The 27,902-nt window shown below is 39.6% G+C and overlaps 1 protein-coding gene across 2 annotated transcripts in view; it reads left to right on the top strand.

Annotated features, from left to right (window-relative positions):
- LOC118237099 (collagen alpha-1(V) chain-like) overlaps positions 1 to 27,902 on the top strand; it is a 132,730-nt gene that overhangs the window by 51,089 nt on the left and 53,739 nt on the right. For both annotated transcript variants that reach the window (XM_035435537.1, XM_035435536.1), the window contains 27 exons: positions 3,486 to 3,605; positions 5,069 to 5,386; positions 5,892 to 6,287; positions 6,794 to 6,850; positions 7,268 to 7,309; positions 11,924 to 11,986; positions 12,378 to 12,452; positions 12,530 to 12,622; positions 13,420 to 13,476; positions 13,566 to 13,619; positions 13,875 to 13,928; positions 16,058 to 16,111; positions 16,673 to 16,726; positions 16,815 to 16,868; positions 17,329 to 17,373; positions 18,609 to 18,662; positions 18,923 to 18,967; positions 22,293 to 22,346; positions 22,627 to 22,671; positions 23,225 to 23,278; positions 24,633 to 24,677; positions 24,826 to 24,879; positions 25,928 to 25,972; positions 26,487 to 26,540; positions 26,660 to 26,767; positions 27,156 to 27,209; positions 27,371 to 27,424. In XM_035435537.1, coding sequence (XP_035291428.1) covers positions 3,486 to 3,605; positions 5,069 to 5,386; positions 5,892 to 6,287; positions 6,794 to 6,850; positions 7,268 to 7,309; positions 11,924 to 11,986; positions 12,378 to 12,452; positions 12,530 to 12,622; positions 13,420 to 13,476; positions 13,566 to 13,619; positions 13,875 to 13,928; positions 16,058 to 16,111; positions 16,673 to 16,726; positions 16,815 to 16,868; positions 17,329 to 17,373; positions 18,609 to 18,662; positions 18,923 to 18,967; positions 22,293 to 22,346; positions 22,627 to 22,671; positions 23,225 to 23,278; positions 24,633 to 24,677; positions 24,826 to 24,879; positions 25,928 to 25,972; positions 26,487 to 26,540; positions 26,660 to 26,767; positions 27,156 to 27,209; positions 27,371 to 27,424 — 2,202 coding nt within the window. The remainder of the gene's footprint in view (positions 1 to 3,485; positions 3,606 to 5,068; positions 5,387 to 5,891; positions 6,288 to 6,793; positions 6,851 to 7,267; positions 7,310 to 11,923; positions 11,987 to 12,377; positions 12,453 to 12,529; positions 12,623 to 13,419; positions 13,477 to 13,565; positions 13,620 to 13,874; positions 13,929 to 16,057; positions 16,112 to 16,672; positions 16,727 to 16,814; positions 16,869 to 17,328; positions 17,374 to 18,608; positions 18,663 to 18,922; positions 18,968 to 22,292; positions 22,347 to 22,626; positions 22,672 to 23,224; positions 23,279 to 24,632; positions 24,678 to 24,825; positions 24,880 to 25,927; positions 25,973 to 26,486; positions 26,541 to 26,659; positions 26,768 to 27,155; positions 27,210 to 27,370; positions 27,425 to 27,902) is intronic.

Below are 27,902 nucleotides of genomic sequence, written 5' to 3'. Positions count from 1 at the left end.
AATTTTGGCCTCAACTGTACGTAGGTCACATGAAGTCATGTGAAATTCGCAACTTTAGATGTAACCTACAGTTTACACATACAATAACAAAATGTGTGACATGAAATCATGTGAAATTTGCAACTTTAGATGTAACCTACAGTTTACACATACAATAACAAAACGTGTGACATGAAATCATGTGAAATTTGCATCTTCACATGGAAATTCTACATTTTTATATGTGACTGATGTTTTCACCTTTTTCGTTAGTTACCTTTCTCTGCTCTCATCTAAGTAAGTGGAATTATTTTCACACCAAACTGCTGGCAATGCAAGCCCGAGGAAGGTTACCTAATGCATGTTTTATGTTCCTGTGACAAAGTTCAAGAATTTTGGGCCAGGATATATGATAATCACTGTGAGATTTCAGAGACCCAAATTCCGTTCAGCCCCAGATTTTTTGTTTTAGGTGATGGATCAGTCTTAATGGGAGGAAACAAACACATTAGAAGTTGGGTCCAAATGAGCATCATGATAGGCAGACAGATTCTTCTCAAAGGATGGAAGAATGAGGGTGTGCCCTCAATCCAAGTATGGGCTGCTGAGATGGCAAAAGTGGCAGCATTTGAAAGGATGTTTGTGGTGTGGGGATGGCTGGTTTAAGCAGCCACACCTGCCCTGGGTCAAGCTAATTAGACCTGGCCAATTGGATGATTGGTTAAGAATGAGAGAATTGGCCAGGCTAATTGGACCCAGGAACAGGAGTGGCTGCACCTGTGCGTAGTGAGGTAATCACTGCGCACAGGTTAAATCTGCCATCCCCACCCACACAGGGGAGCCTCTCTGTCATGACAGTGTTTTAACATCTGCTCCTCGGCTATAACATCTTGCCGACCCTTGCAAATAAATGTGGACTGTTTTAACATCATCTCCCTGTGTCTCTGTGCTGGAGGGCCCCAAGGAAAGCCACTTCGGTGGCCTGTGGCAGGCGTGTTTGCCACAATGTTCTATACACGGTTTGGAAGATTGGATGTATATTAAAAAATGGGGCAAATACTTAATTTTTTTGGAGGGCTCCTGACATGGGACATACTCTCTGGGGAGACGCATGTTTTGTGTTTAGCGTCTTAATCTTTGCATGGACAAAAATATGTACTTGTTTTGTACTCCCTTGTCTCGTCGCTGATCTGTTCGCTGAGTTATGTCTTCTTCTAAATATCTGTGTCCAATGCATATGATGGACCGTATTTATGTTGACAACCAAGGCCAATTGTGTATGTGGTGATGACGAGTTGTGGGGGTTAGGGTGGGGGGTTTGTATGTATAATTTGCGATGCATATTATTTTGTACTTTTGTACTGTTTAAGAGAGAATAAAAATGTTAATCAGAAAAAAAAGTAAGTGGAATTATTTTCTAATTCACGTGTGATCTCTTTATATGTTGAGTGTTCAAGTAATTTTTTCGTAAGGGCAGTCCCCCCACATTAGGGGAACAAAGATAATTGGACAAATTGCAAACCATTTGCGTTCAATGACTGCCTGAAATCTGTGACCCATGGACATCACCAGACGGTGGGTATCTTCCCTGGTGATGCTCTGCCAGACCTGTACTACGGCCATCCCAATAAAAATAAAAAAACCCAATAAAATCCCTTATCTATAGAAATAAAGTAACCAAAATCAAATGTGTTTTCCAGTAATTTATTGCTGACAACTGTAATTTTTTGTTGTCATATTTTATGGAACAGTTTATTTAAGAGGTTTGTTTACATTTTACATTTGTTTACATGGTACTATAGTGTTATTATTAAAATATCTTTGTGACATTTTATATTTAAGCAATGAGCAATGAGGCACAAGAGGTCGTAGCATATTGAGAATAGTCATGGCTAAAGGGTGTTGTTAGGCACGCACATGATGGAGTACCTGCAACCCCTAAACAGTGTGCCATATTGGGCGGGTTTCCACCCAATTGGGCTACTTTTGATTACGTTGGGCAGGCAAAAATAGCATTGGGCTGGTAGATGAAATTTGGGCTACTTTTGTCAACATTTGGCGGGGGTTTGAAAATATTGTGAAAACAAGACCAAGTTAAAACCTAGTATATGGCTGGACCCTAACACACGTGATCCGGCCGACCAGTGGTGTAACTTCATCACTCACTGAGTCACTCACTCAGTCAGTCACAGACATTCGCGTTTGTAGGGCTGGCCCCGCTGTTGCGGTCCAGCCAACAATATTGCCAAACAAGCTGGAAAAAGTAGCACAGAAAGTGCTGTTTTTTATATGCAGTTTACTGCCGGTTTATTTAATCAGCGCTATTAATGTGACGAGAAGCGCTTTGTCATTTGAATGCACCCCCTCCCCCATCCCTCCCCCTCCCCACCTCTGACAGCATCCTACAGAACCCCCCCACCCCCCAACCCCCCCGGTCGACAACATCCAACAAAACCCCCCACCACCCAGGTCAACCGTAGCCCACCCTAATACAGCAGGCTAAAACCGGCACTGTTATGTTTAAAGTTGTGATTGGGCTGGAAACTGTCAATCTGATCTGGCAACACTGCCCATAAACCGTGACTATATTCACAATATGGCATGGCTTCAAGTGCCTTATTGCTTTTATAATATCATTTATGTTATTGCCTTAATTAAAAAGACACCTCTGTTCAATAAATGCCACTGTATTAATAAAAAAAGTGCAATCACAATTCTTCTGCCAAGCTATATAGTTCTCTAACAGCACTGGATGGTTTCCAAGCAACACAACACAGTGGAAATCTTAACACAAAGAAGTTAGCGACCGTTCAATGCCTATGGTGCGTTTCAGTGGAGCAGTGATTAGGGTAGCTAACTTTCTAAAGCTTTTAGATTTGTGGAATGCTTTCTATGTAATATCAGTTAGCGTAAGCTTATTGGAAACATTTTAAGTGTGCGTCGCTCTGGTTGCTGCCGGGACATGGAGCCTATAATGTTACATTTTGTGTGACGATTTCAACCAGAGGGAAGATAGCCAAAATAATATTAACTAAGTTAAAATGCTTCCTCACCCATTTTACGTCAGTTCTCCTGAATTTTACATGAATTTGAGTCAGATTGCACCCTCACATACTTGTTTATGCAAACCTGACAAATAGCCTACACCTTTCTAGTTACTGCTATAGAATTACAAAAAACTAGAAACAGTCTAACTAGCTAACTTCACTTTCGCATAAGGTACATATATTAATATGGATGTAGTTGTCATTTACATAAGTGGTGAAAGCAGTGGACTTTTTGGCACAAACCATAAGTTTCGGAAGTAGCTAACATTATGTTTAGATATCACCCACACCCTTCTTATTAGAAGTTGACCAAATGTTAAAACTGTCCAATCAGTATCCAGGAGCAGAACTATCCATTTTATCATTTTTATTAAAAGTTTTGTTTCAAAAAAGATCTTTGAGTAGGAAGCATGATTTTAAATGTACGTTTTTTCTGCTTGTTGCTATGGTTTCTGACAGGCACCTGAAGAAGACGCCTATTACTATGAGTACCCTTACTATGAGGACATAGACAAGAAGTCAACTGAGTCCCCACCTCCTCCAGAAGAAGTAGCAGGACTTGATTCCCATGAGGACACGGTACAGATATAGCTGTTCCTCTCACTGTGTGGGTCTTGTGGGTCTCTCATGTTACGTTGTTTTGGAGTGAATCTTTGGTTGTTGTTGTGGGATTAAGGGTGGGTGCTTCATTTTGTGTTTGGTTGCGGTGTGGATAGGCATATGTGTTTGGTAGCTTTGTGGTTAGGTGTGAGTGTTTGGTTGCTGTGTTGTTAGGTGTTGTTAAGTGTTTTTGGGCCTCATTCACAAAATTTTTCTTAAATTATTACTTTTGTTTTTAAGAAAAGTCGCGATGAAAAGCAGCATGGGATTTCTGAAGCATGCACTGACCTTTAATTTTGTGCATATCCCTGGTGTATCAGATGATGAATGTGAATTGTTCATAAATTGGATGCATATTCCTGTTCATGTGATTAGCAAGAGGAAACCCTAGCAATCCGATTACAGGCATGCCCACTTCAGGGTTGCGTACAAACATCAGCCATTCATTGCTCCAAGTAAACATATACTACATGGCCAGAAGTATGTGGACATCTGACATCCAACATCTCATCCAACATTAATATGGAGTTGGTCATCCCTTTGCTGCTATAACAACCTACACTCTTCTGAGAATGCTTTGTCCTAGATGTTGGAGCATTGCTGCTGGGATTTGCTTCCATTCAACCAGAAGAGCATTATTGAGGTTGGGCACTGATTGAGCGACTAGGCCGGGCTCGCAGTTGGCTTCCCAACTGATCCCAAAGGTGTTGGATCGGGTAGAGGTCAGGGCTCTATGCAGGCCTGTCAAGCTCTTCCACACTATTCTGGACAAAACCATTTCTATATGGACCTCGCTGTGTGCCTGGGGGCACTGTCATGCTGAAACAGGAAATGACATTCTCCAAACCGTTGGGGAAGCACAGAATCATCTAGAATGGGACTGTATGCTGTAGCATTAAGATATGCATTCACTGGAACTAAGGGGTCTAGCCCAAACCATTAAAAATGCCCCCTGACCAAGAGATGTCCAGATACTTTTGGTCATATAGTGTATGTGCGCGGTTCTTAGACACACTCTTCCCAAGGGGTGGTTAGTCAAGTTATCCAAAACACCAAATATACTATTTCTATGTGTTGGGTTTGACTGCACACACGGGTCTTTATATATCATCATCAATCGTCATCATCATCTTCAGTCACTTTTATCAATAAATGAAATTAATTACATGTGTTGCCAACAAGGTTATTATTTTGAAATGAAATAAAAAATATTGAAAAAACAAATACTGAATTTAAACTGGCAAATCTGCTATTCAAACTGAAAATTAAATAACTACCTGTGAGTATTTCCTGTTGTGTGGTTTGGTATTAGTGGTTGGTTGCTGTGTAGTTAGCTAGGATTATTTCTTTGTTGTCTGGTTATGTATGAGTGTTTGATTGTTGTGTGGTTTGGTGTATTTTCTTATTTTGTAGTTAGTTTTGTTCGGTTGTTTTGGGATCAGGTGACTGCTATGTGGAAAGATATGCTGGTGAAGGCGAAAGTGGAGGCTGCCAAGACCAGAGAGGAGTCATACATGGAAGAGGGCACCCCCTATGGGGCATACGTGGATTATGAGACCTATGAAGCTTCAACAGCATCCCCAGATACTGCCAGCAAAGTAATCATTAGTAGCAGCGTAGATCACGGCACTGGGGGCGGAGTGGATCTGGGCATAACACTGGATGGGGAGATTAGCCTGGGCACTAGGGCTGTCCTGGAGAAGAAGATCATCACTAGAGACGAACACACATCAGTCACTATTACCCACAACAGCACGCACGTGAGTACAGCTCTGTCTTGTGCAACAGCACAGTGAATTCAGCTGGCATTACTCATGTTTGTCTTTACTTACCTGTATTCATGTCTGTTTATGTGTTTGTCTATTTCCACATGTGTGCTGTAAGAAATTGTGGGGCACTGTTCCTATGTTGTTGGAAAGCTGAAGTTTTATTTTGTATCCCAACGGCTGCAACAAAATGTCAGAAATTAGCAGCAAAGCAACACATGAAAGTCTCTGGGATTGCAGAGAAATGGAGCCACAATGTAGGAACTAGATAGTTCTTTGTCCTCCAAGTCTAGGTAACATAAATATTAATTCACTATCTGTATTAACACCTTTGTGTCAGGCTACCATAATTAATGCCTTCTACACTCTTTATCGAATGGAGGTTATATGGTTTCCTTTTACCTGAGGGGTGTGTGTGTGTGCCTGCGTCTGAGTGAGGGAAGTGTGTAGAGGTGTGATGCTCTGTCCTATCTTACAGTATCTATGTGGCTATGTGCAGGTTATAACTTATGATGACGGATATGGGGAAGGAATTGACCTACAGTACAAGGAGGAAGTCCACAGTCAAGGGCACACTGGAGGAGAGGCTGTTACTGAAAGCACTGGAGGCAATGGGGTGGCCACTGCAGACAATGAGGTGGGCACAGGAGGCAGTGAAGCAGGAACTGGAAGCAGTGAAGTGGGCATTGTAGGTGGTGAGGCAGGCACTGATCTTGCAGAGATCGGAGATCTGAAATCAGATGTTACAGAGATCACAGATCTGGATGGCTTCAAAGAAGAATCAATCACAGACTACGATGATGAAGACATGAAGGAGGCATATTATGCTTACCCTGACTATGCAGACCCAGAGGAGAAGCTTTTACCAGCAAAGACTGATGAAACCTTTGAAGAGGTAATAAGGCCCACTTTTTTTAAGTGAGTACATTGGCTTGTATTTTAGTTATTTATAAAATAACTTTTTAAATATGATTTCAAATGCATTGAAAAAACAATATGCCCAGGAATGTAGGCCAGTTTGAGCACTGAAAGGCTTTTGTAAAGGTACATTGATAAATGATCAAATTAACTTGTTTAACAATTTATGAGCCTTATGTTTCAGTTTCAGAGCCAGCTAGAAAACATAAATTGGATATATGTCTGCTTTATAACAAGCTTTTTGAAACCCTAATGATTTTGAAGTGTAGTATGCCTTGTCATTATACAGTATGAATCAAATATAGAAACGTGCGTAAATTACGATGAGCACATATTGCTATTAAAACATGAAATAGACGAATGGATGTTCAGTTGTTTCTAACTCTTAAGTGAAGGCTGTGGGTATATCCATATACATTGATGAAATTAAATAGTTAGAACATGTGCATTGAGCAGTTAGTGAGTAAAGTATGTGAACTGTAGGTTGATGCAGAGAGAGGAGAGAAGGGGCAGAAAGGAGAGTCTGCCATCGTAGAGCCTGTGAGTAATGTACTATATATTCACACAGGCACATACGCACTTAGATAAACTCTTATATACATGCCTACGGTTACAGTATGCTTATACACACTCTTACACATACTTAAAGTGCATTGACCCTATAATATATTTTATACCTACACTTGCATGTTATCTTGTATATGCACTTACAATCACATACATACACACACTGTCAAAGACACAGGTGTAATACACACAGATCTGTGTGCAATTATTCAAGCATGTGTAAGTTTATGTGCAAAGGCAACATATACAGTACATGGACACACACTTGTACACACTTACACTGACACTCACTCACACATTTGCAGGGATTTCTTCTCTCTATGACAATCGACAATATGACAATGTAATCTTGAACTCTGTCTAAACTTCTTTTGTTCTACTGCATCACAGGGAATGTTGGTAGAGGGTCCCACTGGTCCAGAAGGTCCCATTGTAAGTCTCTCTTTTTATTTCCATCTCTCCCTCAGTCTCTATTTTCATTATTCTCCTTCACCCCCCCTTGGATATTCAAATTCATGTAAGATTTATTTCCATTATAAAATAACTTAATGGATGTGCTTTATTAATGACAACCATTATTAACAAGAATAACATGCACAGCATGTTGAAGAGCATTAATAACAAATATTTTCTTCATAAAACAAGCTAATGGTACATAAGACTTACAGTACATAAAATAGATGATCATGGGGTGATACAAATGCAAATCATTGTTTAGCTCATACCCTCTGGTTGTGGTAGGCGTTGAAACGTACTCATTTTTGAAGAGAATTTAGGGAAAGAGGTACTTGGAGCAGGTAATGATGAAGTGTCTTCACCTATGCTAGATTACAGTGATCTCACAGCCTGTTTTTTTTTAACTAGCCAGTTATTTTTGTGGTGACCTGTCTCTACAATAAGCCTGTGATCTCGGAGTCTGTACATGTTAATGCATGCCTTTGTTTATTGCTAAACTCAAAACATAATAATCAGACATGTTACTGTTATGAAACAAAAGCTGTCCTGTACTGCAGGAGATTCTTTTACATTGCATTTTTTCAAACAAACAGAAATAAATGTTGACTAGCCTAGTTATTAGCTTATCACCATTGTGTCTAAACACTGCACTTAAATTAATCAACAGGCTTGAATTCCTGTTTCTAGAACAACAATCTAGCACACATTATATGGGGAATTTCTGTGAACGTGTAATAGAGTTTTGTGTAATTACAGGTGCCATTTTTAAATTATATTTTTATCCCATTGTTTATTTTATGTGTGTAATAAAGGGCCTCATATTTTACTCCAATAAAAAAGTATGGGGTAGATAATGCAGTTATTTAGTGTAGTATAGTATAGTATAGTATAGTATATTATAGTATAGTAAGCCCTTATTGCTTTGTCCCTGAATGTGTATATTGCTGTGTTAACACTCACTGAATCACTAATCTAGGTACTGGCTCCTAAAGTGGAGTGGTACCTGTTTTCTCAAGGTTTAACTTTTTTCAGAATGACAATATCTTTGATCTCTCCCAGATTTTTTGTCAATTTCCAGACAGAATTCCTCTAGATATGACAAGCTTCGCTGTTATGGAGTAACAATTAAATTTATTTATCATGTAGAGTCCAGGGTTAGCTGTGATTCACCGAATCTAATACTCCATTTGTTCTCTGTATGCACCACATGTTTCTCCCTTCCTACTATACAGTGAAGGAACAAAGAATGTTTGGATATCATGTTTTGCTTCAACTAAAATAGTTTTATGTTGATTTGGTTTTGTTTTCAACCACAGGCTTAAGTGAAAAGTTATGAATAATATTACTGCACAAACATAAAAGTCTGATAGAATAATGACTTCCCAGCTGTCCTGTGTTCAGGGTTTCTTTGAAAGCCATAAGTCATCTCCACCTGATGGAGAACAGACGTGGGCCTATTAGATACTGCTCACCTTTCAGCAAGTGATAAAGCATGTATGTGTGTGTACAGTGCAAAAAGAATTTGCCCCTTTCCTGATTTCCTGTATTGTAGCATATTTATCATACTGCATGGTTTCATATCTTTAGACAAAATGCAATATTGGACAAAGGGAACCAGAGTAAACACAAAGCATATTTTTTAAATGATTTCATTTATTTAATGAAAAACATATCAAAAACCCGTACCACTGTCAAACAGTTTTTTTCCAGCATTTGAGTCTACTCCAGATTTTAAGATTTTAAATCAGATTTTAAGGCATCCTTTTGCTAATGCCAAATAACTCTGAGCAATCACAGCATATATGTGCTCACTTAAACCTATCAGCTCACCGGTTTTTTCTGGCAAACAAAGCCTTCAAATTGTCTGAGAGGCGCTGGCAAAAAAAGTATGGTCTACATGGCTTTGTTAGGGTTGCCAGATGCCAGGAATGTTCGGTTTTCAAATTATTTGTACTGGTCAAATTTGTGGTCCCGACCAGACAATGTATCACTAACAAAAGCACCACCCTCCCCCATCCCTGCCCACTCTACCCTGGTCACCAGCCACTGTGTGCATGCATGGTGTCCAAGATAAAAGAAAATCTGAGAACCCTAGGCCATGCATAAAGACTTACAACACAACTTCTCTATATTTTAATTAGTTAGCTTGCTTAGTTTAGCCCCTGCAAAACTCTTATTTTAAAACATATGTATAGACAGGGGTAATGTCATTATAGTGCTAAACAATTGGTACTGTAGGTTGAACCACAGCTTCACACACACTAACTTTACCTAGCTAGCTACTGCTGGCTAAGTAACTATATCAGCAAGATGTTATTTGGGATATTTAATTGTGGGATATAACCATAGACCGTATAAAAATATGGACGTCACCCACTGATTTGCTATGGTTAGTGCTCACTGGCGCATGAAGCCCAAACTAGGGCGCAGCCATTGCCCGTTGCAACCAACGCAAGCGCAGTGGAGCAAAAGAGTGGAGTCCAGGACTACAGGAAAATCCACCCCGACTACCTTACATGGTAATTAGACACGCCCACGTCTGGACAACAAGCGTGGCCTTGCAACCACAGAACCGTACTGTCATAACATTTCAAAAAAGTTAATTGTGCAAGATACGTTTAGTGTTAAGATATTTACATAGAAAAATAAATCAGTAGCTAGCTAGCTAGTTATATAGACAGATAGAAAACAGAACTCTAGATAGCTAGACATATATATCACGAGATAACTAGCTAGCAAGGTAGCTAGATAGACAGATACAGTAGATCGATAGCAAGACAGTAAGCTTGCTCCCCCTAGCTAAGTAAATCCCCCTAGCTTGTCTTCTTAAAGAAGTTTCCAAACTGCTTACAAATCTGATTTCACCAACAACATATATACAAATTATAAAAGACGAGACTTTATGAGAATCAACTGAAACCCCGAAATGGTCAGAAATCGCGTTTTGACATAGAACCCTGCTTATCTGAAAATGTCTCAAATGTATTAACCGAAAGAACTGGAGAGAAGAATCCGTAGAATATCGGTTAATACAGTTGAACGCAGGACACAACATTTTGGACCTTGGACTTAAAATGGTGACATCCTATGTAGCTAGCTAATCGGAATAAAACGACACAGCATCATACCTGCCGCTGAAGCACTCTGCCTTGCTGCGAGGATGGGGAAATCCTTATATGGTCATACGATAGTAGGACAAGCCACATTGCACGCACTGAAATTAACCCAGATTTGGGAATTTTGCCAGAATTACTTTTAAAAAATCAGAGCCAGGGAAGGCATTACAAGGGATGGGATTAACTAGTTAAACCATCATTTCTTGTGTAAAAAATGTATTAACTTTATATTTCCTCAGAGAAAATTGGCCTCTTTTCAGGCTTTCCCCATTGACTTAACATTGGGTGGGTGGGGTTTCAAGTTCTTTTTGCAACCAGGCGTTGCAGTTCACGCAGTAGCCACTGGGGTAAAAGGCTTCACTCATAGAGGCGAGTTGTGGCCGTTTGGATATAACTTTAGCTTGGACTGTATTCAATAAGTGTACAAATTAGCAAAAGCTAGTTAACTTAAATATAAGAAGTTGTAACTAGCAAACTGCAGACCAATGTCAGGACAGTTGCACATCTTTATGTATGGCTATTTTGACCATACAGCTTTTTTTCATATGCTCCTCGCAAATACTAATGAAATATTGCAAATATGATGCAGTTCCACTTTGATTCAAGATTTGAAGGCTTCATTCATTGATCTAAGAGATAGCCATTACAGCCATCTTCCCAACCAGCAGTGGTCTTGCTGCCACAGAAGTCTCTCTGCAGCACTTGCATGTTGGGTTTCCTTGGTTTAATGTGGGTCTTAATGAGAAGGATGTCTTAAATCGGATTGGCTGGATTTGACTCGGTGTGAAAAACAACCTATGCGTGGATAAATTTGCACATCTTGATATGAAGAATGTCTCAAACATTGACAAATGAATGCATGCGATTCTACTCATGCAAGGTGGTGCATAAATGTGCATCCAGTCATGGTTGTGTGCCCATTGGTGAATCATTTCAGAAAAAATAATACACGTTTAAGAAATATATAATTATTGCCTTTTTTATTTGTGTAAGTTTTTTTATTATTTTTTTATTGATTTGTAAGATAATAACCCTGCAAAACCAAAAATAAGTGAATTTTAACAAGTATTTTAGTCTTATATTTAGACTTAAAATCTTATTTCCATTACTTCCATTACTTTTTTTCTAAATAAGACAAAATGTTGAGTTGCCATTGAGGTTTCACCAATGGGGTAAGACAATTTCACTTTTCAAGCAAAAAAACTTAAAACAGGCAAATCATTTCTACTAAAACATAAGTTTCATTGCAAGACTACACTTGTTAACACAAATTATTTTTGCTATGAACAACCGCAAACATAATGGAGTGTGTGGAAGTGTGTGTTCATTTGTGCATGCACATTCTGTATGTGTGTATGTGCATATATTTGTATGTGTGTGTGGATTTTATGTGCATGCCTGTGTTGCATGGATGTGTTGAGAGTATGTACATGCGTGTGTGTATGTGTACTGAAATATGTGATATGATCTGTAGGGTCTTCCAGGCCTCAGAGGAGCACCAGGTCCTCCTGGTACCCCTGGAGATCCTGGGGAGAGAGTGAGTATGGTCCCCTCATCTGTCAGACCTCACACTGGAAAACGCCCGCTCAGATACAGTCTGGCCTTCATAGATGGTCAAAACTGTGGCTCTACTATTCTTCACGTATTGTCTAAACAGCGCATGCAAATCCTTGATAAAGACTCACTGTGGATTGAACTCACAGGAGTTCTGACCATATTTTGTTCACTGGAGAGAAACAGATTTCCTTGAAAAAAGATATTTTATTACGTACCATTCAAGTTCTGGACAAGAAGACATTCCAAATATTAATGAGTATGTTGGTAGTGCCAGTCTGCATAGAACAAACTGTTAAATAATGGGAAATTCTGTGTGGGTGGAGTCTGTCTGTGGGGGAGGTGTTTCTCAGTGTGGTTGTGTATCTCACAAGGGTCCTGATGGTCAGCCAGGGCTTCCAGGTGCTGATGGTCTGCCAGGACCCCCAGGAACTGTCCTAATGATGCCTGTAAGGAAATACGCTCCATTACTAACCATTTATGTGTGTGTAGCTGTGTCTGTGGCTAAACCCCTCTTTTTGCTCAGTTCCGATTCAGTGCAGCATCTGATTCAAGTCAGAAGGGTCCCGCTGTTTCAGCCCAGGAGTCCCAGATGCAGTCTATGATGCAGCAGGCCCGAGTGAGTACACTTCTGCCATCTGCTGGTTATCTGTTTATTCTAAATGATTCTATCTCCCTCTCCCTCCCTCTCTCTTTGTAATCACTGATACAAAAAAACGAATTGAACGAAGGAACACTCGAAATACTGACAATGTTAGCTACTGGGGCATGTCTTAGCACCATTCCTAAAGCATACAATGTGGGAGAATCAGCTTGTTCTGACATAAAGAAGGCCAGGACAAAATCAAAAGGCTTGCAGAACTGGCCAATGTGTGGGTCTTTGAAAAGAACGTGTTTCATTTAGAAAGCTGATAAAGAATCAGCTTTGTTTATGTGTTTATAGCTCCACAATACTCTCACCGAGGATGATTAACCAAAAACGGACTTTTATTTTAATTACATTAAAGGCATTTAGCTGATGCTCTTATCCAGAGCGACTTACACAACTTTTACATAGCATTAAAATTACATCCATTTATATAGCTTGATATTTACTGAAGCAATGGAGGTTAAGTACCTTACTCAAGAGTACAATGGCAGTGTCCTACCCAGGAATCGAACTGGTGACTTCTAGGTTCCAAGACCATACTATTGAATATTTTATAAATCTGCTTTTTCAAGGATGCAGACATTGTGTTTATATTCTAATATCAGACATATGCCAACATAAAGGAAACTATGATGTTTGGCTTTCCTCCCCCACTTACTACTTGAATGACTACACAGTTTTTTCTTCTCCTACTGAACATGAATTTCCTGCCTTGCTATTGTTGTGGTTAATGGAATGGTAAAAAACAACAAATTCTCTTCCAACAGCTGGCCATGCGGGGACCAACTGGCCCAATGGGTCTGACCGGGAGATCTGGCCCTCTGGTGTGTATACCCGCACGCACACACACACACAAATTGATGATGAAGGTATAGACAGTGTGGATAATGATGTATGTATTTTACCTGTTCAGGGGCCCCCGGGTATTGGTGGACTGAAAGGAGAGCCTGGAGAAAGCGGCCTCCAGGTGAGGGAAAGGGCACACTTCCATTCCTGAGCTCCCTGTACCTCACTAATGCTGTAATATCTGTCTAGACTATGCCTGCGTCTTTGTCTTGTTTACTCCACTTGTAGCATGCATGCGTTCACTGACTGAGATGTGCTGGTATTATTATCCAGATTATTGTCCTATCTGTAAATGTGCTGCTGTTATGACCCAGATTATACCCTTGTGTGGAGATGTGTAGTCATTATGGCTCAAATTCACCTTTCTGTGTTTCAGGGACCCCGTGGCCCCATGGGATCACCAGGTCCATCCGGGAAACCGGGACGACGAGTGAGTAATAGCTGCCCTTATTCCACACAGCCTTGACACTTTAGAGAAGTGTGGGCTGGATGTGAGCTAGTACACCTGTGACTTATAGGTTCCATAATCCTTCACTTTCACAAAGTCTATCCTAGAATCCCCCAGTTTGTTACCAAAAGGCAGGGTGCACAGTCCTTCAATCTAACCAATCTCAGAATGCCACACTCTTTGAGAAATCAATCCAAAAATCCCTCACTCTGAAAGCTGGGCCTTGTGTGGGCTGAAACGGATGATCACTGACAGTGCAGAAAAGGAGCCCCAGATCTTTTGGAACGTATCTGCTGCAAGAGCTGTGGCAAGAAACCAAAAACCAGGACCTACAATTCTGGAATACTAGTTTTCCCTGCTCTCTTTATTTTATTTTCCATTGGGTGTAACAAGCACATGTGTGCTTTAATACTATAGAGAAGCTGGTGCTAACAAGAAGCAGGACCCAGAAACATCCCACTGCAGCCATACATCAGTTCAGGGTTATCAAATTCCATTAACAAGATGGTGCACAGCCTTCTGGGAAAGGCCTTGACAAGCAAACAGGGGGTTTTGTGGAAATATCTACTCTTAAGTTGAATAAAATGTTAAGTATAGTACAGTATCTTTCTTCCTTACCATCTTTTATTCAGCTGAAGTGCTCATAGCCTCTACAACTGTGGTTCCCCAACTCGGTCCTGGGGGACCACTGTACAGGCTGGTTTGTATTCCAAACACAATTGCAATCTCGGACTTTTAACAAGCTGTTTATTTTTCTTAATGATGTGCTTTTCATATTTTGATGGAATATTTACCCTCTTAAGCCTCATGATGTCAGTAATAGCTACGCATTCCATGAACAATAAACATTCCATGTTCATATTATGATTAATAATTTTAATTGCAAACAAATTAATTAAAATAAGTGACAAATTTTTGAAATTAGCAAAATAAAGGCTAAGTTGAAATGAACCATTTGGTAAATAGTGAAGGCAAAGACGATGAGCCAAACTTGCATTGTGTTAACACATTTAAGGAAAAAATTATGTAAGAACTTTAAACATGTGTTCAACAATTTAAGTCTATTGATTGATTGAAAATATTATTACCTCTTTTTATGTACAGTAATTGTTTGGAATATAGCACAATAAGCACAATGTGAACATGGTACTTTTATTCTTCACGGCATGCATCAATATTTCTTACAAAATGTGGCTTAAGAGGTCAAATAATCACTCCAAACATGAAAAGCACATCTGGAGGAGTGACCTTTTTTAAATGGGTCTTTTTTGATTCAGGAAGTTTTGAGCAGGTGTTGTAAATACCTGCAGCACAGATCTAAGGTCAATATTTCATACTGGAAGCAACCTAAGAGCATAAACTTCAAGAAAACACTCAAGAAGAATCCTTTACATTGCGGCAGGTATTCTTCCATCTTTTCAAATATTTTCATACATCTCTCTCTTCGCTGATTGGCTGTACTGGTGGTGCTTTTGCATAGCTCTGTGTCCAGAAATTCAGTGGATATAGAAATAGAAAACTCAGCCAGGTTTCCAGTTTGTGGCTTATTGTTTGGGTTTGGTTTGCTCTGTGGTTAGTCTGAGATTTGGCTTGTAGTTCCTACCATCTTGGATAAACCTGTGTTGCTGTTGTTGTTGGAAAGCATTAAATCAAGACAGCAGTACACAACTCTCACTCCAGCCAATTTCACTGGTGATTGAGAGAAAAACAGGAATACCCACACATTTGTGTATACTCCCAGAAAATGCAATAGGGACAAGTAACTGTTCAACCTACTGTTGCAATCAGCTAACCTTCATCTGGTATAGCAGCTGATTGGTCTTGGTTATTGGTAATATAACCACCCATCAGGATGAAGACTATCCGTAATTTACGGCTTGGAGGTGCAAGGTGTACAGATTAACCACCATAAAGAGTTGGCAGAGCTCAGTTTTTGGGGCAGTTTAGCTCAGGTACTGTAGACTTTACAAGGGAGTGGAACATGGTAGGTAGATGGAGTGGATTGCAATTTTGAGGTTCTAATTCCTCTGCTCTGTATGAATGAAATTTGCTGTGATTCTATTGTTCTCACTGTGGTGTGTTGGTAATGCACTTTCTCTCTCTGTAAACAGGGCCGAGCGGGTGCAGATGGTGCTAGGGGAATGCCAGGACAATCGGGACCAAAGGTACCATCTCTAAGGGCTGAACAGGTCATGTGACCTCCTGCCAGCTTTGTGCCTGTGAAAATGAGCCCAGGCCCCCTTTTCACAGACAAAAGCTGGAAAACACAGAGCTAAATTACACAATACTTAAACATAAATTGTTCTAACTCACAGAGTTAAACGTCATCCTCCATTCACAAAGCTAAACCATATGCTCACAGAACTGAAGTTCCCTAATACTTTTAGACAGTAAGAATACAGACATTCACGGAGGTAAGTGTCTCCCTAGAGTCACCTACAGTAGCTAAACTGTACTAACACAGAGATAAAATTCTCTAAACTGCTCAAAGCTCACAAGGCTAAACTTCATTATGCCGATAAATCTAAACTGCTCTAACACTCACAGCGCTAAACTTCACTGTACTAATACTATACTAACCTAAACTGCAGGAAAATCAGAGAGTTCACATACCATAACTAACAGAGCCTCACTCACAGACAGAGCCAAATACACAGAAATAACTAAGTTCTTAATTACCTATGAATCCACATGCCTAACCGTATCTTATTTTGGTCCCACACCAGGGGGAGAGAGGATTTGATGGCCTGGGTGGACTACCTGGAGAAAAGGGAAACAGAGTAGGTACTGGTGTGTGTTTGTGTGAGTGTGTGTGTGTGTGTGTGTGCGTGTGCTGATGTGTTGATCTGAACTTTGGAATTTTTTTAGGGTGAGGTGGGGCTTCTTGGGTCCCGTGGACCACAAGGAGAAGACGGAGAAAGGGTAAGCTCCCCCTACCTGTCGCTTTCATAAAACAATAATGCCCTTTAATAAGGATAATTTATTTAAAAAATAAGAACTATACTTAAACAATATGGATTATAAAACCCCACTGGTCTAGCAGGTGTCATTGAGACCTATTCTGTCTAGTAGAGGACAGCTTGAACTTCTTGGAACTTTCGAGTTTTCTCTTTGTCAGCACCTCACACGCATTCGACATCGACAATAGCATATTGTTTAATAATCATCACTTAATAGGGCACTTTAACATATTGAGTAGAGATTATTTTCTTATTTGATTAGGATTGTTCAAATACATTCGGTCATGAAACAGCTGACTGTTCCATAATCACACCAGTACTGTTCCATTGATCCCCCGCACCTGTTGAGTCTGACATAGCTGCTTCGCTATACTTTGCACAATACTTAAAATTCTTTTATTTTGAATGCTTGCGTTTCACAGGGAGACAATGGCGAGGCTGGCCCACGGGGGCTGCCTGGGGAATCTGTGAGTTTTAATTACTGTCTGTCCGTTTGTTTGTTGCTGGTCCTCCTTTCCATTACTAATTTATCAACACTGTACAAAAGAAATTGTATTAAACTGAAACTAATTAAAGGTACCAATTATCTTTCCAAACAACTTTTAGGATTGCCCTTGCACAACAAAAATATACTTTCCCATATATGGGAAGTGCTTAATATATTGCAGTGCTATATTGTAACATTTATAGGAAAATATTAAAAAATATTCAAGAGATTGTTGTTTTCCATATATTGTATTAAGTATGAACAATATATTGATCCTAATATATTTTCTGAAATATAAAAATTTAAAATATACATACAGTATGCATACCATATATGGTTCCATAAATCATAATGTATTGTAACCGCAGGGTTCTGGGTGATCCTCAAACCCAGGTCTTCACGGGAGAGGACACCACACTAATCACTACACTAAACATGAAAATAATATGATGGGTATTTGATGTATTAGCATACCATGAAAGGGTACAACTTGAAATGAAAGAATGAAAGATTAAATGTAGTCCGAAATGTTTTCAGTGTCTTCTGTATGTACAGTATTGGTGAAAAAAAGTGATGATTATAATTTATAAATCTATTTTCCTTTATTTATACATTGGCTTGATTTCCTTGATTCCAATACACCAGACAAGATCTGTAAAGCGTAGAAAAGTATTTGAATCCAAAACAAATACGTATTAGACCCAGGTCTGGTGAAGACCTGGGTAAACATCAACATAGCTTTTTGGGACATCCAGTTCACTGTAATTTTTAGTTTGCTCTCTGCATTTTAAGTGCATTCTCCACACAGAAACAATATAAAAGCAGTGGACAAAATAAAATCTCACAGAAGCTACCTTTGAATTATCTGAATGTGATGCAGTACCACCAGCTGAACACAAGATGGCAGATTATGGTCTGTAGATACTGAGAGGGGTTGGCTTGGCACCAAGCCCTCTGTAGCTACCGTTGGAAAGACAGATGAGAAGAGGGGATTAATTGACAAATTTCATCTGGACAGCTAAATGTATTTACTGGTGTTCAGCCAGGTTTTTTTTCTTTCTTTGTTTACAAGCTGTACATTTGACACACTATAATCTCTCCTTCATGTTCTAATTGATATTACCACTAAATTGGGCTTGCTTCTGCAAATGTGTTTTTATTGGACCTCTTCATGTTGTGTGCTGAAAACTTGTCATCCTTTCCTTCTTTCTGAAGGGGCCTCGTGGTTTGCTGGGGCCAAAGGGACCTCCCGGACCCCCAGGACCTCCGGTGAGAGGGGACCCCGAACCTTTTAAAAATATTTCAAGACTCAGTCCACTATTTTAATCTTTATTTATCTTTGAAAAGCATAAAACCTGATAAAACCCCTTCTGCAAAAAAGGTGCTTCCATGTAGTCCATGAAAATGGAATACAATGCTGATCACATGACCATTTCATACATGGCAATGTAGGATGTGATGCTGATCACACATTGGTTTCAATGTCAGTAAAAGCAGCATTCTGATTTGACCCTATTTCTCTGTTTCAGGGTGTGACTGGAGTGGATGGCCATCCTGGTCCTAAAGGAAGCATTGTACGTATAAAGCTCTTTACACACAACTGCAGCTCACACACAGGGACTATAAAGTTATCTCTCCAGCTGATCAATCCCTGCTTTTTTTCTTTGAGTCCTGGAAAATGGTAATTAGGGAAGAATCCTGACAGCCCTGAGCCCTCTGCATTACTGTTAAGTGCATTCTGGTAAAATGTACTGCTACAAAGAGCTAAATGCAGTAACGCAGTTCTTTATTCTCTCTCTCCCTCTCTCTCTGACTGTCTCTCTTTTCTTTCTCTCAATTTCAATTTCAACTTGCTTTATTGGCAGGAAAACTACATATTGCAAAAGCAACACATATAATAGTATAATTCACAGAAAACCACACTTACAACATGCAATAAGTGCGACTTGCAACACTCATAACAAACATATAAACAAATAACATTTTCACATAGTCAAAAAAAAAGAAAAGAAAAAAATTAACATTAATTTGACTTCAGTGTTATGACGAGTGAGACCAAGAACTGCAGTCTGGTCCAGCCTGGTCCCAGTTCATTTATATAGCTGTTAAACAGTGTTGGGCTCAGACTGCAGCCCTGTCTCATTCCACACCCTTGAGTGAAGAATTTGGTTCTTTTGTTTCCAATTGTTACGCTGCATTTGTTTTCTGCATTCATTGATTTCATGGTGTCATGACATTTTACCCCTTACACCACTTTGAAAAATAATCCTTCATGCCAAATTGAATCAAATGCTTTTTTTGAATATACAGTGGGCTCCAGAATTATTGGCACCCTCATGAAAAATGAAGATAAAAGGCTGCATATAATAAATGACACAGATAATAATCTATATGTTATGTTCACACATATGGGAAAACTATATACTTTTATTTCAATACACTTACTCTCATGCTTCAATGTTCTTTTATTAAGTAATCTAATTTTTTCTTAAAACCATAGGTTCCATAATTATTGGCACCTCTAACAATTATTGTAAGTAAAATCTAACAAAATGAAATTGGCAATACAATTTTACTTAATCTAGTTCATCTCAGTCTAAAGGAACTATATTGTGTCATTCCATCACTTCCAGTTTCGCTAGAGAATAAAAATGAGGTAACAAGCATACAAAATCCCTTTGTCATCCATCAGCATGGGAAAAGCTAAATAACTGTCAATTCAGAAGAGACCGATGGTAATTTATTGTCAAGTCTGGTAATGGGTACAAAAAAATACACAAACGGTTAAACATACCACTTAGCACTGTAAGGGAAATAATAAAAAGGTGTAAAACATATGGAATGGCTGCAAATTTGCCAGGAAGAGGAAGCAAGTGCATGTTGTCCCCATGGACGGTGAGGAAGATGGTGAGGGAGGCCATTAATAACCCAAGGATCACTGTTTAAGAATTGCAGAGATTGGTTTGTTTCTTGCGGTCAATAAGTCTAAAAAAAAACATAAAATGGCATCTCCATACCAACTAACTCTTTGGAAGGGTGGCACGAAGACAGCCCTTACTGAGCACAATAAACAAAACCAAGAATCTGGAGCTTGCTAAACCTCATTGGAATTATGACTGGAAGAGAGTGCTATTGTCAGATGAGACCAAAATTGAACATTTTGGCAATACACACCATCGAAATGTTTGGCGGCAAAAGAGGAATTCGTACAGGAGAAGCACCTCATACCTACTGTCAAATATGGAGGTGGGTCATTGATATTTTGGAGATGTTTTGCTGGCAGTGGTCCCGGGGCACTATTTTAGATCAATGGCACAATGAATTCAACAAAGTACCAGGAAATTCTGGCAGAAAATTTGGTTGTCTCTGCTAAGAAGCTAGGACTTGGTCATAGGTAGATTGTCCAGCAGGACAATGACTCCAGCATACATCAAAATATAAACAGACGTGCTTAAGTGAAATCAACATCCATGTTTTCCAATGGCCATCTCAGTCTCCAGACTTAAATTCCATCAAAAACCTGTGGTCTGAACTGAAGATGGGTGGTCCATAAGCGCAAACCCAAAGATATCAATGATTCTGAAAAGTTCTACATGGAGCAATGGTCAAAATCCCTCCAAATGTGTTCTCTAACCTTATCACAAATTATAGGAAAAGACTCATGATTGTCATATTTGCCAGGGGTGTTTTCACAAAGTATTAAACCAGGGGTGGAATACTTGTGGAACCTGTTTTTGGGTAAATATTTTTTTTATTTAAAACATTTAAGACTTTGGTTGATTCCAATGAATCATTAATCAAGCATACTAGTTTACACATGTTGGAAAATAAAGCTTATGTTAGTTTAGCTTTTTTTTTTTTTGCATTTTTTCTGCATATTTATCAAGGGTGCCAATAATTCTGGAGCCCACTGTATAAACCATGCAAATATTTTTCCTATGTTAGTTTGCTGGACAATTTTGTTTACTAGGGTGTGCAGGGTATAAATATGATCTGATGTACAGCGCTTTGGAAGAAAGCCAATTAGACTTTTACTCAATAAGGAAGGCAAGTATTTAGGCATTTATAATACTATAATGCTATAATACTATAAAACCAACTCAGGGAAATATTCAGCTTTCAACACAAGATTGAAGAGTTTCAGTAGGGCGCTCTGCATTTGCAGGGCTGCTGTGCTTTAGCATCTCAGTACTGAGCTATCAGCCCCATGGGCTTTATGTGATTTGAGGGCTCTGACTGTTTATTGCAGCTCTTCATTAGTTATAGGATTGTATAGGGCAGGGATCAGCAACTCATGGTCCTTGAGGGCCGAGAACTGCTGGTTTTCCACCCTCCCTTTGCCTGGGAGTCAGGTGTGAAGACAGTCTGGCCAATCAGTAGCACTAATTACCTGGGAGAAAAGAAAACCAGGGCTGGATTTGGATTTGAGGGCCAGAGTTGATGATCCCTGGTATAGGGGGTTTTGTTTGTCTTTAATACATGATACTAATCGTTCAAGTCGCACAAATCAAATTCTGTTTATTCTGTACTTTGGGTGGAATTTTTTGGTAGAGGTTTTCAAAATATTTTTGAAAAAGTATTTCAGTTTTGTATGAATAATTATTCTATTTTTTGTTGAATTTGGTTTTTTCTCAGAAGCAGTTTTGGTTTATTGACTCCTCCATTTTGTTTAGCTGTGTGTTGATTTGTTCCAGTATTTTGTTTTTAATTGTTTGTTTATATTGTTTGAGTGTTTCACAGTATCTGAGTCGTAAATCTTGGTTTTCAAGATTTTTATGTTTTTTTTTTTTTGTTTGATAGAGTTCTCAGCATTTTAAAAATCGTTTTACATACCTTATCAAATCATTTTCCATTACATTTCTCTCTATCTCTCTCTCTTTCTTTCTTTCTTTCTTTCAGGGTCCACAGGGTGAGCCTGGCCCCCCAGGTCAGCAGGGGAGTCCAGGAGCTCAGGTGAGGTTTGGTTGTCAGAGCTAAAATAAGATTCTGGTGACATCTGTGAGCAGAGGGAACATTTCAGGTCAGGAGTGCTGATCCTGATATCTTGTCCCATGTGTCTTGAGAACGGTGTGTTCACATTTCAGTGTCTGCAGTCATGCTGTCCTCCAACACTGGCCTATAATCTGAATTCCTCTCCCTCCCAGTATGCTATGCTCCTGAATCCTTTACGCTATGGGTCCTGACTAAGTATTTGTTCTTAGTTCCTCTTTGATGGGATGTTCTCTCCTCACAGGGCCTCCCGGGGCCACAGGGACCCATAGGCCCACCCGGAGAGAAGGTATAGTACACCTCCCTCTACACCCCCCATACTGCCCCTGTGCTCCCCTCTACATCTATACCCTCTATGGCCCCATACACTCCCTATTGGGTTATTACCCTGCAGCAGTGTCAGTTTGCAGTGTCTCCTTGCCAGTGTCAGTTTGTCTGAAGACTACTTGTCCATAGTACTGATTCCCCATGTGTGTTACACCCTCCATATACGTACCTTACCACTCCCTTACCCATCATGCATGAGTTTGAGCAGTACTGTGTGTCCATTTGTCAGCAGTAGTATGTGTATGATAGTGTGGTAGCAGTACTGACAATCATAGTCATGTGTATGTGTCCCTGCACATATGCATGTTTGTGCATAGTAGTAATGGGGATGTGTGTTTGGAAATCATACTGTCTGCGTGTGTGTGCGCGTGTGTGTAGTAATAATAATGATAGTAATGATGTGTGTTTGTGAATCATCAGCACCACTGTGTGTTTGTGTCTGCTTTTTTCGATGTGGTAGTAGTGGTAAGGAGAGTGGGATTCATATTCAGGAGTGATTCTTTCTTTCTCTGTAGGGTCCACTGGGGAAACCAGGTCTGCCTGGAATGGCTGGAGCTGACGGCCCCCCGGTGAGTGTGGAAGCTCCCTTTGCATTCAAACGAAATATCACACTTCACATTCCTTAGGCCAAATTGTCAACATTATTCAGCAGTACTGAATACTCAGCATTTCTAACTGTCCGTTTCATGTACGTGACTAACTCAGTTAACCCGATTAGTTTGTTGACATTTCTGGATAAACTATTTAACTCCAACAATTAATAGTTGTGTACATTGCCAGTGCGGAGCAAAGTGAGCCCTAACAGTAATGCAGATACTATATTGAGCTCCGCTTCCTTGCACCAATACATTTTGACACTGAAAATGTAATAATAAATGGGCGGCAGTGTAGTATAATGGCTAAGGAGTTGGTCTTGTAACCTAAAGGTCGCAGGTTTGATTCCCCAGTAGGACACTGCCGTTGTACCCTTGAGCATGGTACTTAACCTGCATTGCTCCAGTATATATCCAACTGTATAATTGGATACAATGTAAGTCGCTCTAGATAAGAGCGTCTGCCTGTAATAATGTTTGCGATCAGTTTTTATATCTCACGTGGCCTGCTGCCATTGTAGCTTCTGTCACATGCACTGAAAAATAATACAATTTAATGTTTCAGTGTGATGACATTATCAGAAAGCAAGTGAATGAAATTCTTCTTGTGTAGGCATATGTCTATTTAATTTATCTACAATTATCTGCCTGGTTTATGATTGCCTTATGTTGATGAGTTCTTGATCTTTAGAGGGAAACAAATATGCCCCCTCCAGTTTTGCCATAATTTTGTGATCCGGAACCCCAAAACAAAATTTAAAAGTACAGGTTAAAAATGTTGGTTACATTATGAGAGTGTATAAATATTGCTTTTGTCAATTTCGACATGTTACATGATCCTGCAAAGGGCAGCGCCACCTCTCTTTTTCTGTTTATGTTGGGGGAGTATGATTTTGTTTTTGGTGTGCAATTTATCTCCCCTTTATAGCAGAGCAGGTTTGCACAGTTAGTTATATGAAATGATTCAACCATGTTAACCAAATTAACAAATCAAACCGTAGTTCATGTTTGTGAAATGGAGTAAGCCCAAATTGAATAATTAGATAATTTGATAAGATACACCTCAAATTATCCTGGTTTGTTTGAGCAACATATGTGAAACAAGGCCTCGGTTAGGCCAGGCTACCCACATTTGTGCAAGCAATACTGAATGGAATATTTCAACCTGCATATGCCAGATTTTCCCCCAAAGATTAGTGAATATAAGCATTACAAACTGCTTAGGACAGGATATCATTATAGAAGTTGTCGTTTCAAAACTTTGGGTTTTCCTGGTTTTTAAGTATGTTCTATGTCAGTGACTCATCATCGTGTTTATTCTCACTGACAGGGTCACCTAGGAAAAGAAGGCCCACCTGGAGAGAAAGGAAATGTGGTATGTCTATTTTCAAAATAAATGATTGAACTAAGAGCCACTGTGTAAATTCAGTGTGAGTAACTCCAGAGTGAGGTCATTGTATGTGATACCTTTGTGTTAGCAATGTCATAGTATGTTTTATTCACATGCAGTGTCTTGTTGACAGGGGCCTGTTGGTCCCCAGGGGTCTATTGGCTATCCTGGGCCCAGAGGAGTGAAGGTTAGTTCTGTTTATTATGAGGGTACACATCACACAGTGCATTCTTTTTATGGTTGAAATCTGGAATTGTGAATGATAGTGTCATCAGCAGACAATTGCTATGGATCTGTTTCCTGCATGGGACAAACTGAGATAAAGCCACTGAGACAAAGCCCCCCTCCTGCGTCCCATGCCCACTGATCCACTGAAAGACTACCCCTCTTTTGTGTGCGCGCTTCTCAACTAAAATTCCGCCCCACTCCAGTTTGTGCTTTTCCAACTCCTTCAACCATGACTGCCAAGCCAATTTAATTATTCCACATTACTAAAACAGTTGGCTGACTGATATACAGAGCAAATGCATCTGCGTATTACCGTTTGGATCACAGCAACAGCATGATAGTGCAGTTTTTTGATAAGACCATAATTTATGTTTATGTGCATAGTCATGCTGTTGTATTTCAACTTTATTAATTATTTATTCTATGCATGAAAATTCACCTTCCATAGACCCGGTCATAGTTCATTCCCTCTCCATGACACTATACATAATCATTAAGCCATGAATATTAAAAATCTCCGACCACTCTCCAGAATTAGGGTCAGGCCAGGACTGTAGTAAATATTAATATTTGCAAAACTGCATTATGAAGTTTGTAGCATTCACAACCACAACCTTTTGTGTGAAATATAATTTAGTCATATGTCCTGGGGGAAATTTTTAACAAACTTTCATAAACTCTTAACTATACTTGTGAAATGGGTAACAGAACACTCAGTAAGTAAAGTTTGGTAACTTCTTTAGTTGTCAAGATAGCTAGCCAGCCATTGCCATTGTTACAGTACTGTACTGGTGTGAGCCAGGTAGCAATAGCTTTGCTAGTTTATACAAGTTTATCCAAGGTTTTCAAATGCTGTGCCACACTGACAACCAGTGCTTTTTACACAGTTATAAAGTGTTTTACATATTTTTTAATAAATTATAAATATATAATCATATGGAGTTGCTCCTTTACCTCCACACAGACAGACTGGTATCTGCAATAACACTGCTGTGTTCATCCTACAGGGAACAGATGGGGTACGAGGACTAAAGGGACACAAAGGCGAAAAGGTGAGAATTAATAGGCAGACTTCAAAGGTGAAGGGATGATGGGCAGAGTTCAAAGCTGAAAAGTTGAGGATTAATGGGCAGAGTAAGGTGAAATGGTGACAGGGGATGGAAGAGTTTATCAGGATAATTTACCATACCATTTGTCAGTTGGACCCACTTATTTACCCTTTACCCTTTTTACCAGTTTATTACATGTGGAGCTTTGGCTCCATCAGTGTTGTCATAACACGGACAAGTCACAGAAGTTTGTAAAGACAGATGTAAGTGTCTCCTTTACAGGCCGGTGGCTGTTAAGTACCAAAATGTGCTGAATACTGTATACTTGAATGGAGCAATAATTTAGGACAGGACCTTCATAGACCTGTGTGGCACGACACTGTGCTAATATTGGAATTGTTTTTTTGTTTTTTTTTGCCATTGAATCAGTAACTATATGAATAATGTAAATACAATAAATACTTTGTGCTTTTACATTAAGCCTCTCTCTCTCTCTCTCTCTCTCTCTCTCTCTCAGGGAGAAGATGGGTTCCCTGGATTCAAAGGGGATATGGGCATCAAGGGTGACAGGGTACAAGCTTCTACGCACATACATATGTACACTTACACACACACAAACAGGCACACCCTTCCAGAGCCTGTTGCTGCTTCTCTACTTATCACGGAGCTTGTTGGCATTTCTCTTATCAGGGGGAGATAGGACCCGGTGGCCCTAGAGGTGAAGATGGACCAGAGGGTCCAAAGGGGCGAGGCGGCCTCCCTGGAGACTCAGGTCAGGCGGGTCCAATGGGAGAGAAAGTAAGTATTTAATCACAAATGTGAGAAAGAGGTGCATTTCTCATCAATCAGATTGCAGGTTTCACATGCTGTTCTGCAAAAATCAATATGTTCTGAAATTGTGAATTGAATTATTTAAAATAATTTTCAAATTAACCCTTATGCCCTGAGATGCATATAAACGAATTAAATTGGGGAAAAAATTCAAAATCAAGGAGAAAGACATAGCACAGCAAGTCACATCCTTAATTGATAAAATATTAATACTACATGAATACATATTGGAAGTTACGGAAGTTAAGGTACTTATTTAGTGCAATTTCTGAATGTTAATATGTTAATATTGGAAATCAAAGCAATTTTCATCAGTAGTGGGTAAATGCAGGCTTTGACTTCTTTGTGTTTGCAGGGCAAGTTGGGAGTTCCAGGATTGCCTGGATATCCAGGAAGACAAGGTCCAAAGGTGAGTGGCCCCAGGTGGAGTGCATCAGTGCAATGGCCAATTAAATGGGGTGGGCCATGGTCTAGAGAGGCCCTGCTGGGCCATCCACCCTGCCCTCTGACTGTCTGCGATGCTCCTGTGCTCTGATTGGCTGACAAACTCTCTCTGTCACTGGGTTATAGGGATCGCAGGGATTTCAAGGCTTCCCAGGAGCCAATGGAGAAAAAGGAACTCGAGTAAGTCAGGAGGATCTCTTTTGTTTCCAGCAGTCTGACAAACAAAAAATAAAAACTAGCCTGTATATCTCAGCTTCAATGAGTAGTTTCAATCAAATTTGATGAATGTATTTCACTACTGGAATGGAATGAATATTGCACACCTCCAAAATAGTGCTGTAAAATAAATGCTCTATAACGACTCACGACTCATTTTGGTGAACTTATTTTATTGACATGGGAGTGGACCACACCACCTGAGCGATACTGACAGTGGGATAGGAAATAGCTGTACAAATGCCTTGTTTCTGGCCTGTAACAGAAACTAGTTTACAGGGTAGGGTTTTTCACTTAATTAAAACTGTTGATTTGTGCTTATTGAAGAACTCTATCTTAATGATTCTGTGCACACATCAGACACATCCATGGACATTGATGTAGTACTGGGAGTCAATAGTGGCATGTTTCATTAGAGCTGGGTCATTAGGTCTCTATGTGA

This window comes from Anguilla anguilla, chromosome 10 (genome assembly GCF_013347855.1).
Source record: "Anguilla anguilla isolate fAngAng1 chromosome 10, fAngAng1.pri, whole genome shotgun sequence".
Lineage (NCBI taxonomy): Eukaryota > Metazoa > Chordata > Actinopteri > Anguilliformes > Anguillidae > Anguilla > Anguilla anguilla.
This window is presented reverse-complemented; position numbering and strand designations above follow the sequence as displayed.